The sequence below is a fragment of the Pseudophryne corroboree genome, chromosome 7 (genome assembly GCF_028390025.1).
Source record: "Pseudophryne corroboree isolate aPseCor3 chromosome 7, aPseCor3.hap2, whole genome shotgun sequence".
Classification (NCBI taxonomy): domain Eukaryota; kingdom Metazoa; phylum Chordata; class Amphibia; order Anura; family Myobatrachidae; genus Pseudophryne; species Pseudophryne corroboree.
The window spans coordinates 359,001,729-359,017,453 of NC_086450.1; the positions used below are offsets into that span (position 1 = coordinate 359,001,729).

The 15,725-nt window shown below is 45.5% G+C and overlaps 1 protein-coding gene across 1 annotated transcript in view; it reads left to right on the forward strand.

Annotated features, from left to right (window-relative positions):
* OTOA (otoancorin) overlaps window positions 1–15,725 on the forward strand; it is a 367,382-nt gene that overhangs the window by 324,063 nt on the left and 27,594 nt on the right. Inside the window, exon 30 of the mRNA XM_063934462.1 lies at window positions 307–408. Coding sequence (XP_063790532.1) covers window positions 307–408 — 102 coding nt within the window. The remainder of the gene's footprint in view (window positions 1–306; window positions 409–15,725) is intronic.

Below are 15,725 nucleotides of genomic sequence, written 5' to 3' on the forward strand. Positions count from 1 at the left end.
ATATCCCAGCATGCCCTGACACATTTTTGCTGTCAGAGAATGCTAAAGCTGTGTCAGGGCATGCTGGGATGTGTAGTTTCTCAACAGTTGGAGTGCCAGAGTCTGGACATGCCTGCCCTACACCATTTCCAAATGGCAAGTTATGTCTATTGTGTTGAATTGAATGCTTCCTTCATACGCATTGTATTATTGTGTCATTGTCCAATCAAAAGAATCTACATCAAAACATCTAAATTTATTGAAAACTTTGCAAGTGAAAAGAACAGAGAACAGATAGAGACTTGTTTTGTTTGTCCTTCTCTACAGGTGCCTCACTGACAGCTGATTACGGCATCTTCTGCTTCTGTCTGTCACTTGCTCTATCTATGAACAGGTGGTCTGCAGTGCCTTATACTTCGCCTGTAACAGGTATTTAGTGCCAGTCCTGAAATGATCCATTGTTACCTGCCCTACACAGTTCCTCTGTACTGTACAAGACCAATAATGAATAACCAGTTTGGACTGGGAACCAGTTACATTTGATCTTGCTTAAATGTGGTTTATGTCTGTACTCACCCACATTGGGTGTTGTCAAAAGAAAATTAGGACATTAAAGTTGTTGCCATTTCTTAAGATTTTTTTTTTACATTTTTTTTAATGAAACAGTAATAAAAAAATATAAAGTTGTTTTCATTAGCATTTAATGTACAAATGCATAATTTCTCAGAAACTAATAAACTGTGACTTGATGCCATCTATTTATAGTCCTACCATTTCACAATGAAACGGGTGCAAATACATTTATTTTCTTGCATGCAGGGTAAATACTGGCTGCTTTTGCATGTAGCCTACAGATGCTGGACAGCTTTATTTATCTCACAGTGTATACACAGCATACATCTCTCGGCACATTTTAAACCAGCACCTCCTACAGTGGTTTATCCAGGTGCAAAGTTACTTGATTTAATTTGATTTGCTCCCAACTCAGAATGAGCCCCAAAGTCTAAGTTATTATAAAATACATAATGCACCTCATCTGGGACCAGGTGTTCTCCACAATGTTGCAGGTCCCCCCAAGGCTTCAGTAGTCCAGCAATATAGTCCTGATAATGCCGATTTATTACCTTATAAAATTCAATATATATGGGTAAGAGACTCAGTACGCAATTGGCGTATGGGGTGCCGTAAGGGTACGCACTTAGCGTAGCAGACGCTCAGCCGTGGTCGAGACGCACATGCGGCACGCTCGCTCACAGCTTAACGCTTGGTGTCGAGCACGCTATAGGCGGCCGACTACCGTAATGCTACGCAAACAGCGTAGCGGACGCTCGTGACCACGAGGGGAACACGAGCGGCGCAGACGCTCACGGGATGACACTCAGTAAACCTTGTATGCAACACACTGAAAAGATTGAGTTTGTACTGTAAACCTTACTACTGAAATACTGTAGTGATATAACGCTGCTTAACCTTGTTAATACTAAAGCTGCTTGAGCGATTGAGACGCTCCGATTACCCTCAGCAATGTAATAAACACACAATACCTTGCTAAGGTTCCAACACCTTTACTAACAATATCTAGCTATGTAAAAAGGGGAAAACAGTTAACAGTTCATACACTACAGGCTAACATCAATATCTAAGCAGAATAACTACACATAAATAGCGGCACAATTGCAAACTATAACATACAATGAGAGAGAGAGAGAACGTGGCAAAATACAGTTAGAGTTTTAGAATGGTCACAGAGAATAACTTACACACACTGGGGAATGATTCGCTGCGCAGTCCTGGTACCAGCTCTGAGTTAGTCAAGATGAAAACCGTTTGTGGAGAGAAGACCGAGCTGGCCAGGCTGGCTGTCCTTATATACACTGCGTACAGTACGCTACAAAGGGACCTATAATCTCATTGTTCATTGGACACAGGAATGTCTCCTCGCATCATAACAAAAGGTCATAGGTTAGTTTGAACAGGTGGGCTGTGACTATATCAAACTGCTCAGGTGGGAGGGAATCTCAGGATTCCCGCCGCATGGATAATGAACCGCAAATATAGTAAATGTCCAGAAACTACTAATAGACATAACTATACGCAGGAGCGATTAATCTTTACCTAACCAGCACCGGATTGTTTCTAATAAAATGTTCTTTAGTTAGGTACCGAACACCACTGCTCAAACCCTGTCTGACCCTCCGTATCATGCAAAGAGGAATTCCTCTGTCCAGCGACCAGTTACAATAAACAGACTTACAGTTATTATTAAGGGGAACATTACCTATAAAACATACTTTCTCTGACGTCCTAGTGGATGCTGGGAACTCCGTAAGGACCATGGGGAATAGTGGCTCCGCAGGAGACTGGGCACAAAAGTAAAAGCTTTAGACTAGCTGGTGTGCACTGGCTCCTCCCCCTATGACCCTCCTCCAAGCCCCAGTTAGATTTTTGTGCCCGAACGAGAAGGGTGCAGGCTAGGTGGCTCTCCTGAGCTGCTTAGAAGTAAAAGTTTAAATAGGTTTTTTATTTTCAGTGAGTCCTGCTGGCAACAGGCTCACTGCATCGTGGGACTAAGGGGAGAAGAAGCGAACTCACCTGCGTGCAGAGTGGATTGGGCTTCTTGGCTACTGGACATTAGCTCCAGAGGGACGATCACAGGTTCAGCCTGGATGGGTCCCGGAGCCGCGCCGCCGGCCCCCTTACAGAGCCAGAAGAGCGAAGAGGTCCGGAAGAAGCGGCGGCAGAAGACGTTCCTGTCTTCAAATAAGGTAGCGCACAGCACTGCAGCTGTGCGCCATTGCTCTCAGCACACTTCACACTCCGGTCACTGAGGGTGCAGGGCGCTGGGGGGGAGCGCCCTGAGACGCAATAAAACACTATAAAAACCTTATATGGCTAAAGAAATGCATCACATATAGCTCCTGGGCTATATGGATGCATTTAACCCCTGCCAGTTTTCCTGAAAAAAGCGGGAGAAAAGGCCGCCGTGAAGGGGGCGGAGCCTTTCTCCTCAGCACACAAGCGCCATTTTCTTTCACAGCTCCGCTGGAAGGACGGCTCCCTGACTCTCCCCTGCAGTCCTGCTACAAGAATCAGGGTAAAACAAGAGAGGGGGGGCACTATTGGCAGCTAATATAAAACAGCAGCTATAAAGGGAGAAACACTTATATAAGGTTATCCCTGTATATATATAGCGCTCTGGTGTGTGCTGGCAAACTCTCCCTCTGTCTCCCCAAAGGGCTAGTGGGGTCCTGTCCTCTATCAGAGCATTCCCTGTGTGTGTGCTGGGTGTCGGTACGATTGTGTCGACATGTATGAGGAGGAAAATGATGTGGAAGCAGAGCAATTGCCTGTGTTAGTGATGTCACCCCCTAGGGAGTCGACACTTGATTGGATGGTCGTATTTAAAGAATTACGTGACAATGTCAGCACTTTGCAAAAAACTGTTGACGACATGAGACAGCCGGCAAACCAATTAGTGCCTGTTCAGGCGTCTCAGACACCGTCAGGAGCGCTAAAACGCCCGTTACCTCAGATGGTCGACACAGACCCAGACACGGATACTGAATCCAGTGTCGACGGTGAGGAGACAAACGTAATGTCCAGTAGGGCCACACGTTACATGATCACGGCAATGAAGGAGGCATTGAACATTTCTGACACTACAAGTACCACAAAAAAGGGTATTATGTGGGGTGGTAAAAAACTACCAGTAGTTTTTCCTGAATCAGATGAATTAAATGAGGTGTGTGATAAGGCGCTCACACGCTTATCAAAACAAGTGGCGTTACCGTCTCCAGATACGGCCGCCCTCAAGGAACCAGCTGATAGAAGGCTGGAAAATATCCTAAAAGGTATATACACACATACCGGTGTTATACTGCGACCAGCAATCGCCTTAGCCTGGATGTGCAGCGCTGGAGTGGCTTGGTCGGATTCCCTGACTGAAAATATTGATACCCTGGATAGGGACAGTATATTATTAACTATAGAGCATTTAAAGGATGCATTACTATATATGCGAGATGCACAGAGGGATATTTGCACCCTGGCATCTAGAGTGAGTGCGATGTCCATTTCTGCCAGAAGAACGTTATGGACGCGACAGTGGTCAGGTGATGCGGATTCCAAACGACATATGGAAGTATTGCTGTATAAAGGGGAGGAGTTATTTGGGGTCGGTCTATCGGACCTGGTGGCCACGGCAACGGCTGGAAAATCCACCTTTTTACCCCAGGTCACCTCTCAGCAGAAAAAGACACCGTCTTTTCAAACTCAGTCCTTTCGTCCCTATAAGGGCAAGCGGGAAAAAGGCCGCTCATTTCTGCCCCGGGGCAGAGGAAGGGGAAAAAGACTACACCAGGCAGCCTCTTCCCAGGAACAGAAGCCCTCCCCCGCTTCTGCCAAGTCTTCAGCATGACGCTGGGGCTCTACATGCGGACTCAGGCACGGTGGGGGGTCGTCTCAAGAAATTCAGCGCGCAGTGGGCTCACTCGCAAGTGGACCCCTGGATCCTGCAGGTAGTATCACAGGGGTACAAATTGGAATTCGAGACGTCTCCCCCTCGCCGGTTCCTGAAGTCTGCTCTACCAACGTCTCCCTCCGACAGGGAGGCAGTATTGGAAGCTATTCACAAGCTGTATTCCCAGCAGGTGATAATCAAGGTACCCCTCCTACAACAGGGAAAGGGGTATTATTCCACGCTGTTTGTGGTACCGAAGCCGGACGGCTCGGTGAGACCAATTTTAAATCTAAAATCTTTGAACACTTACATAAAAAGGTTCAAATTCAAGATGGAGTCACTCAGAGCAGTGATAGCGAACCTGGAAGAAGGGGACTATATGGTATCTCTAGACATCAAGGATGCTTATCTCCATGTCCCAATCTACCCTTCTCACCAAGGGTACCTCAGGTTTGTGATACAAAACTGTCATTATCAGTTTCAGACGCTGCCGTTTGGATTGTCCACGGCACCACGGGTCTTTACCAAGGTAATGGCCGAAATGATGATTCTTCTTCGAAGAGAAGGCGTATTAATTATCCCTTACTTGGACGATCTCCTGATAAGGGCAAGGTCCAGGGAGCAGTTAGAGGTCGGAGTAGCACTATCTCAGGTAGTGCTACGTCAGCACGGGTGGATTCTAAATATCCCAAAATCACAGCTGATTCCAACAACACGTCTACTGTTCCTAGGGATGATTCTGGACACAGTCCAGAAAAAGGTTTTTCTCCCGGAGGAGAAGGCCAGGGAGTTATCCGAGCTAGTCAGGAACCTCCTAAAACCAGGACAAGTGTCAGTGCATCAATGCACGAGAGTCCTGGGAAAAATGGTGGCTTCTTACGAAGCGATTCCATTCGGAAGATTCCATGCAAGAACTTTTCAGTGGGATCTGCTGGACAAATGGTCCGGATCGCATCTTCAGATGCATCAGCGGATAACCCTATCTCCAAGGACAAGGGTGTCTCTCCTGTGGTGGTTACAGAGGGCTCATCTTCTAGAGGGCCGCAGATTCGGCATTCAGGATTGGATGCTGGTGACCACGGATGCCAGCCTGAGAGGCTGGGGAGCAGTCACAGAGGGAAAAAATTTCCAGGGCTTGTGGTCAAGCATGGAAACGTCTCTTCACATAAATATCCTAGAACTAAGGGCCATTTACAATGCCCTAAGTCAAGCAAGGCCTCTGCTTCAGGGTCAACCGGTATTGATCCAGTCGGACAACATCACGGCTGTCGCCCACGTAAACAGACAGGGCGGCACAAGAAGCAGGAGGGCAATGGCAGAAGCTGCAAGGATTCTCCGCTGGGCGAAAAATCATGTGATAGCACTGTCAGCAGTGTTCATTCCGGGAGTGGACAACTGGGAAGCAGACTTCCTCAGCAGACACGACCTCCACCCGGGGGAGTGGGGACTTCATCCAGAAGTCTTCCAAGTGATTGTAAACCGTTGGGAAAAACCAAGGGTGGACATGATGGCGTCCCGTCTCAACAAGAAACTGGACAGATATTGCGCCAGGTCAAAGGACCCTCAGGCAATAGCGGTGGACGCTCTGGTAACACCGTGGGTGTTCCAGTCGGTGTATGTGTTCCCTCCTCTGCCTCTCATACCAAAAGTACTGAGAATCATAAGAAGGAGAGGAGTAAGAACTATACTCGTGGCTCCGGATTGGCCAAGAAGAACTTGGTACCCGGAGCTGCAAGAGATGCTCACGGAGGACCCGTGGCCTCTACCTCTAAGAAAGGACCTGATTCAGCAGGGACCTTGCCTGTTCCAAGACTTACCGCGGCTGCGTTTGACGGCATGGTGGTTGAACGCCGGATCCTGAAGGAAAAAGGCATTCCAGATGAAGTCATCCCTACCCTGATCAAAGCCAGGAAGGATGTAACCGCAAAACATTATCACCGCATTTGGCGAAAATATGTTGCGTGGTGTGAGGCCAAGAAGGCCCCTACAGAGGAATTTCAACTGGGTCGTTTCCTGCATTTCCTGCAAGCAGGATTGTCTATGGGCCTAAAATTAGGATCCATTAAGGTTCAAATTTCGGCCCTGTCGATCTTCTTCCAGAAGGAACTGGCTTCAATTCCTGAAGTCCAGACCTTTGTAAAGGGGGTACTGCATATACAGCCTCCCTTTGTGCCTCCAGTGGCACCCTGGGATCTCAATGTGGTTTTGGGATTCCTAAAATCACATTGGTTCGAACCACTTGCCACAGTGGATTTAAAATGTCTCACATGGAAAGTGGTAATGCTGTTAGCCCTGGCTTCAGCCAGGCGCGTATCAGAATTGGCGGCTTTATCCTATAAAAGCCCTTACCTGATATTTCATTCGGATAGGGCGGAATTGAGGACTCGTCCTCAATTTCTCCCTAAGGTGGTTTCAGCGTTTCACATGAACCAACCTATTGTGGTACCTGCGGCTACTAGGGACTTGGAGGACTCCAAGTTGCTGGACGTAGTCAGGGCCCTGAAAATATATGTTTCCAGGACGGCTGGAGTCAGAAAATCTGACTCGCTGTTTATACTGTATGCACCCAACAAGCTGGGTGCTCCTGCTTCTAAGCAGACGATTGCTCGTTGGATTTGTAATACAATTCAGCTTGCACATTCTGTGGCAGGCCTGCCACAGCCAAAATCTGTTAAAGCCCATTCCACAAGGAAGGTGGGCTCATCTTGGGCGGCTGCCCGAGGGGTCTCGGCTTTATAACTTTGCCGAGCAGCTACTTGGTCAGGGGCAAACACGTTTGCTAAATTCTACAAATTTGATACCCTGGCTGAGGAGGACCTTGAGTTCTCTCATTCGGTGCTGCAGAGTCATCCGCACTCTCCCGCCCGTTTGGGAGCTTTGGTATAATCCCCATGGTCCTTACGGAGTTCCCAGCATCCACTAGGACGTCAGAGAAAATAAGAATTTACTTACCGATAATTCTATTTCTCGTAGTCCGTAGTGGATGCTGGGCGCCCATCCCAAGTACGGATTGTCTGCAATACTTGTATATAGTTATTGTTACAAAAAAATCGGGTTGTTTATTGTTGTGAGCCGTCTTTTCAGAGGCTCCTACGTTTATCATACTGTTAACTGGGTTCAGATCACAGGTTGTACGGTGTGATTGGTGTGGCTGGTATGAGTCTTACCCGGGATTCAAAATCCTTCCTTATTATGTACGCTCGTCCGGGTACAGTATCCTAACTGAGGCTTGGAGGAGGGTCATAGGGGGAGGAGCCAGAGCACACCAGCTAGTCTAAAGCTTTTACTTTTGTGCCCAGTCTCCTGCGGAGCCGCTATTCCCCATGGTCCTTACGGAGTTCCCAGCATCCACTACGGACTACGAGAAATAGAATTATCGGTAAGTAAATTCTTATTTTTTGGTTTTACTATGTAACGATTGAGTCGCCGACTAGACGCACACAAACTCTACCGTAAATGCACACACCACGCGCTCGAGCGCATGGCCGAGGAAGTGCCATCACGCAGCTGCGAGTATCCGCACGCACGGGAGAGAATGTGCACGTGCAGTGGGCAAGCGCATGGGGTGAATATATGGCAACGTGTAGCGTGATATTTTTCGACTTTGACAGTCCACCCTTTGGCAGTCATCAATAACTGCCACTTCCTAAAACAGTTCAAAAAAGAAAAATATATGTCATCATGTAAATACCATTTTATGATTGGGTAAAGGGAGGAGAGGAGAAGGTGGGAAAAGTATGACCTAGTGAAATAGTAGAAGCATGTGTGTAGGAATCCATGTCTGAGGGGTCATGTATCATCGTGCCGTACGTGTTTTAAATCAAGCTTCGAGGTATTGCGAAGTATACATTTGAATCCTTCTTATCCCGTATTAAGGGTCTGTGGATGGGCTGTCAAACTTTACCGAGCTCTTTTCGGCTTTTGCTTGCAACAAATGGGGAGCACATTTTAGTTGATGATACATGAATGGGGGGAACATGTGAATGCTGATATATATGTGTCTATATTCCCTATCGACTATGTGTGTCATTACCTGAAGGTTGTAGAGATGAAGATAAGAAACAATCGTTATAAATGCAGTCGTAAACTATGTGAGTTTAAATAAACAGTCGCCGATTGAGGTCTTGTCTGATGTCTTGTCTTGATGTACATGTTGTCTGATGTCTCTCGGTGCTTTTGCTATAAATAGCGAGCAAAAGTTGTTCCATTGTCCATAAAATTACAGTCTCTAAAGTATTGGGCTATGTAAAAGTTAAAGTCACTAGGGATATTGGGGGTCTGTGGCATAGTCCATCAATGGTCTGTGTAAAAGAGGTTGTCAAATTCTTCTTCCAAGCGGATGTCTTTGTACCTTGGAGGAAAACAAAGGAGAAACGGGTGAAAGAAACGGACCGTGGAATCACATTTTCATCACAACATTGTCTCTATCGTTGGGTCATAAATCAAATTAGTTGTTGTTATTACAGTGTCTTCGCTCCTCAGACTCATCACTCTAGTACTACCTTTACACTTCGTTAAAGCCCGAACGCATCTAAATATCAGTCCAACCAATATGACGACTCCCAGAATACACAAAAGAAATTTCCCTACATCCATAATTCTTTCCCAGTATACCTGAATGTGTCGTCATACATTTCGGTGATATTGTCTAATAAATTTGCAAGCGCAGATATATATCTATAATTTATCACTCCTCTGGCGGTACGAGTGATATCTAACGCGAGTAGGACTTGAATCCCGGTGGATTCATGGATCAGGTCAGAGGCTGGATGCTCTGTTCTTTCTATCAGGTGCCGTTTAACGATGTGCTCGTAATGAGTGTGAGTATAAGGAGCTTGGGCACTGCGGTGAATATCTTTCATTTTGTTATGGGTTACAGTCATTACTTCAGGCAGTACTTTTCCAATATAACATAATCCTTCTGAGTTTGGGGCAAGCCACTTATACGCCTTCCTCCCGCATATGAAATATGCATCATCGGGGAGAACATATGGGACTGAGTATGACATAACCATGTTACAAACTTTCCATGTGAACTCTCCTAACCCTAACTCTCCCATCTGTCTTGTACACGTATCAGGTTGTACGATATGTGCACAGTATCCTGGTGATACTTCTCCAACTCGCATGGTCCTACTTCCTAGAGTGTACCTATACCGGAAAAATCTTCCATGGTCGGCTATCTGGCGTATAAGTTCTGTGTCTATGGGCATTCTGTCGGCTCTGTATGAAAAGGTCATGGTTTGATTACTCCATGACACTTCCCAATTTCCCGGCTTTCGGGGATTGGAAATGTTAAAGCATACTAAGGACCTATCCACATGATATTGGTGGAGCTTCAAACTAGGAGGACTAGAGATATTAAACCTCTTGTCCACCGGCCTCCCACCACTTAACTCAAGTACCTCTCCTACAGTTAAAGGGAATGGTACTAGTCCTGATTTGCTATGACCTTGAGGTACTTGAGAGCATACCCAACAGTCTGTCTGATTTAACACTTTACCCACTAAGGAGTGATAGTCACTCAATGGATGCCGGTCCATGTGGATATTAAAACTGGACTGGCATTTCTTGATGCACCCATCCTCAACTATATTGTCACAATGCCTACAGATGCAGTTCTCTTCAGCTAACAATCCTTCACAATTCCTTCTATTGTCAATGCTACCAGATCGTTTTCTGATACTCGCCTTTACTCGGTGATTATGTTGCTCTTGGAAATTTACGCCTCCGTCTCTGTCATCAGAACCCATTCCAGATCCTTTCTCGACCTCACTGGTACTCTCACCGAAACAGACTGCTCTGGTCAACATCATGGTCAACAGGAAAATCCGGATCAAAGTCTCTTGGGGCAAGTCCATCTTAGAGGAGTAAAAGGAAAAATTTGTAATGGGGATACAAAAAAATACTTTGAGGGGAAAGAAAAATGTTACGATGCTTTTGTCCTCTAGTCTTGTTGTTCTTCTTGCTCTGCTGTCATCTCAAAGGTGCTGTCTCTCAGTCTTCCAAACGAACATTCTGGTGATACAACATTCCTTCCAAATCTGCAATCTTTCTGTAAGGAGCAAAAAATCTTGCATTACCATTTGTCTAACTGATGTGTGACATACCATCTTTAAAACATAAGAACGTGAGAGAGAGAGAGACAAAAAAAAACAAAAGAGAGAGAGAACAATTCATATATATATTACATTAAACAACAAACAAAAAACATTGTCATATCTTCCGTTCACCATCAGGCTGTCACACCAACACATCCACTGGTATCCTTGCGCAGTCCCCTCCCCACCAGTATTTCCACACTCCACCCTTTTGTGCCTGGCCAGGACACACCGATGTCGGTAGGTCACACTGGGGTTAGGTAGACTTCTGCAAAGATCAAGTAGCTATGTGATGTTTGAGTCCTGCCGATGAACGTCAGAGATGGGGAAAAAGAAACATTTACAGATAAATTTCAACGTTTTACCCGGCCGTTCCTGTGTCTACAAGGAACTGACCTCCCAATATCATTAACTGTACCCTCAGGCTTACCATCAGTCCTAATGATCACCTTTCCTGACTGCATCTTATGGGTGTAGATCAAAATTTTACATATGTGGTACCTGATTACAATTTTGTGTATCCTGACTCTGCTCGTGTTCTTGTCTAGGGGGTCTGACTTTATGTGGGCTGTTACAGTTGCTGTCGTAATGCCCTTCCCTTTTACACAAATAACAAACCTTGGGCTTCCTCCAAGTGCCAGTGACCTGGGGTCTTGGTTGATTTGATGCCTCCTCAAACGCTTGGATGCTCATCACCATCAACCGCTTTCCCTGTACTTCCCTGATTCCTTGGATACCATGGTTATGTTGTTGTCTAGGGGGTTGATATGACTTTTGTCTACTTCTTGATTTACAATCTCTTGCAAAATGTCCCTCTTTGTGACAATGGTAACAAACTACCACATTTGAATTTCTCACAGGGGTTTGGGTCTTAAGCTGGTGTGGCTTCGTTGTCAGGGCTTGTCTACTGATTGTCGTTTGCTTACTGCCCTGTGACTCCAGATGTCTTTTGATGTTCCACTCGACAACGGCTGGGAAATATTTTCCTAACTGTCGGTTGATCTGCTTAATACATTCCTGAATGTGTTCCTCCGTTTGAGGTACTTCTGTGTCTAATTTACAATCAGTAATACATTTTGAAGGGTCAACACTGGAGAGCAAACATGCCCTCAGCACTGTCCGCCAACCTTTGTTGGTGGGTTCTGTGGAGTTTCCTAGTTCTTTAATAAACCTCTGACATGCAACTAGATCTGTCCTAGGATCAGGGAATGCAGACATAATTGCTCTCAATTCCATCCGGGACCAGGGACGGCGCATTGCACTGTCCCTGGCGGGAATGTTTCCCTGAGCGTCAGTCTTCCCATTGGGGACTGTGATCACCCTGACAGGATTAAATTCAATTACATCATCTTGTGTTGGTTCTACAATATGAGATACATTTGTTTGTGCGTGATACATAACACCGTACGTACCTGTGGACACGACCTCACCTGATCCTCCGTTAGGGGGTTTGATTACTGCCTTTACCGATTTTTGGTCGCGTCCACCTGGATGTCTTGTATGATGGCTGCTGGAAATGGTGCCGACCTCGTGCTGGGCTCACTTTCTTGCTTGTAATCCTGAGGGAAGTTTAATATGGAGTGCAACTTGCACAGGTTAACAGTTGTACATTTAACAGTTTTACTTTTATCATTGTTACATTCGTTACAATTATTCTTATCATCTATACAGTTACTAAGTGCATGTTTATCACACCCCAGTGTGCCATTCTCTGTAACCACCTTCTCTCTTGTTGCCACATTTTTCTTACCACAGTGAGAGTCAGCTGTGTAAGCTAATCCTCCTTGTCTCTCACCTTCCCGTTGCCATAACTGTAAACAATCATAATGTCTGATTCGTCTCTTTGCAGATTTAATGAGACCTATACTTCTTCTTAGATTTTGCACTACCTCAGGGTTCAAACTGCCTACCCGGGGAAACTGTTCCCCATCATCCTCTGTCATTCGTTTCCATTTTTTGCATAATACCTGTGTGTGTGATCCGTATTTTTCACACATTATATACCGTGCTGACCCTTTGGGCCAACAAATACCAACGTGAACCCTTGTTGCGACGTCCCTTCTTTGAGCAATTGGCCCCCATTGTTTGCAGATATTGCTGTCTCAGCGAATTCTTACAAAACAAACCAAGTTGCCCGCGGTAAGGCGACGGTGAAAGTTTAACTAGTGCCTTCACTCACTTTACGCCCCAATTGGCCAATACGAGTTCCAGCAATGTGCCCACCACTGGTCGTATCCAATTCGCGGGATCTTTTTGTAACCTCTATTTACTGGGGCGTGTGGGAGTATGCTACCCTCCCCAGTAAGTATTGGTTGTTGGAGATTTCCTGAGTGAACAGCGAAACTCCCTTAAAATAACAAAAACCTACACAAATCACGTTAGAATGTACAAATAGCGTTTATGATCCCACAGTAAATTTTAATGGGTATCAAGGTAACAAACTAATGCACACAATTACGTGCGGTCCAGTCGCACTGCGCATAAGTAACTTAATATTTATACGCTGTATGACCAACGGAATCGGTTGTTTAGGCTGCGAAACCTTCAGCCAGAGCTCAACTTGTCTATATGGGTACTACGCAAAACCCCCCGAGCTGCGCTTAAACCTTCGCAGTCCTTTTGTCTGCGGATACTACTTGCTCCTTTTACCTTATATAATGTTAACGCGGGCAAGCCATTCCCACGCCACCAAGTGTCCACTCAACTGATGTGGTCTCCGACGGGATCCCGATTTCTGGGTTCACAAAATAATACCTTTATTTACACACTCACTCCTGTTCATTCATATACACTCTAATCTTTCTGTACAGAAATTCCTTTCATACAGGCAGTAGTCCAATCCCAGAGGAGTTGCAACTAGAGAAGGATCTATTAGCTTAAAATTTTGGACACTGAGATTGATTTGCGCTATTATCGCGTTGCCTCCGTATCGCCTACTAAAATAATACTATCGTGTGATTTGTATTACGTGGGCGTACCCAGACGTTCCGTTGCGTAATATACGCTCCGTGCGTCGGCCCCTTGCGTCGCGTACGCTAGTCCCGCCCTTTGTTAGAGACACGTGTACGCAAGCCGGATATGTCCACAGAAATACAACTAACACGTTTATATCAATGTAAATGATCTTTAACTATAATCATCTACTGAACACCACACAGATCTTTCCTTGTATCTTTAGGCAAAGCCGTGTGCGTGTTTTACAAATTACCCCTTAACGTATTATTTTTACTTTTAACTACCAATAGCAACAAATCTTTCTCAGCACGTTATCAATTATGAAATGGCAAACAGGAAGGCGGGATGTGAAAATTACACAAATGAAAAGAAATGCAGGTGTGTGCGTGCGTGTGTTGCGTACGCAATGTGTACCAAACAGAAATGAAAGTTTTAAAAGACAATAGCGTACTGTTCTTACCTTCCGGTTCCGGATTCCACCAGCACTCCTACAGCGTAGCGATGCAGACGCTTATCTAGTCAGCACTACTGTATCCCTCACCACCAATACGGATACGAAGGGATACTGCCTTCCCGCCCTTGCTGACAGATAAAGTCTGTGTTCGCTAGTGCGGATATGTGGAGGACGGACGAGGCCCCAATTGATAATGCCGATTTATTACCTTATAAAATTCAATATATATGGGTAAGAGACTCAGTATGCAATTGGCGTATGGGGTGCCGTAAGGGTACGCACTTAGCGTAGCAGACGCTCAGCCGTGGTCGAGATGCACATGCGGCACGCTCGCTCACAGCTTAACGCTTGGTGTCGAGCACGCTATAGGCGGCCGACTACCGTAATGCTACGCAAACAGCGTAGCGGACGCTTGTGACCACGAGGGGAACACGAGCGGCGCAGACGCTCACGGGATGACACTCAGTAAACCTTGTATGCAACACACTGAAAAGATTGAGTTTGTACTGTAACCCTTACTACTGAAATACTGTAGCGATATAACGCTGCTTAACCTTGTTAATACTAAAGCTGCTTGAGCGATTGAGACGCTCCGATTACCCTCAGCAATGTAATAAACACACAATACCTTGCTAAGGTTCCAACACCTTTACTAACAATATCTAGCTATGTAAAAAGGGGAAAACAGTTAACAGTTCATACACTACAGGCTAACATCAATATCTAAGCAGAATAACTACACATAAATATACAATAGCGGCACAATTGCAAACTATAACATACAATGAGAGAGAGAGAGAGAGAGAACGTGGCAAAATACAGTCAGAGTTTTAGAATGGTCACAGAGAATAACTTACACACACTGGGGAATGATTCGCTGCGCAGTCCTGGTACCAGCTCCGAGTTAGTCAAGATGAAAACCGTTTGTGGAGAGAAGACCGAGCTGGCCAGGCTGGCTGTCTTTATATACACTGCGTACAGTACGCTACAAAGGGACCTATAATCTCATTGTTCATTGGACACAGGAATGTCTCCTCGCATCATAGCAAAAGGTCATAGGTTAGTTTGAACAGGTGGGCTGTGACTATATCAAACTGCTCAGGTGGGAGGGAATCTCAGGATTCCCGCCGCATGGATAATGAACCGCAAATATAGTAAATGTCCATAAACTACTAATAGACATAACTATACGCAGGAGTGATTAATCTTTACCTAACCAGCACCGGATTGTTTCTAATAAAATGTTCTTTAGTTAGGTACCGAACACCACTGCTCAAACCCTGTCTGACCCTTCGTATCATGCAAAGAGGAATTCCTCTGTCCAGCGACCAGTTACAATAAACAGACTTACAGTTATTATTAAGGGGAACATTACCTATAAAACATACTATTTGGTTTTACTATGTAACGATTGAGTCGCCGACTAGACGCACACAAACTCTACCGTAAATGCACATACCACGCGCTCGAGCGCATGGCCGAGGAAGTGCCATCACGCAGCTGCGAGTATCCGCACGCACGGGAGAGAATGTGCACGTGCAGCGGGCAAGTGCATGGGGTGAATATATGGCAACGTGTAGCGTGATATTTTTCGACTTTGACAGTCCATACTCTAAGTTAGGCCCTTGCCCTGTGCTGGGTAGCCCCCCCACATGCTAGAGAAAGGAGTTGTAGTTTTGTGATTTCTCATAAGACTACAATTTATGCTGAATAAGCCCATAGTTCATTCTAGTTAGCTGATGATGATGGCCTGTGGATAAGTGAATGTAACATGAGC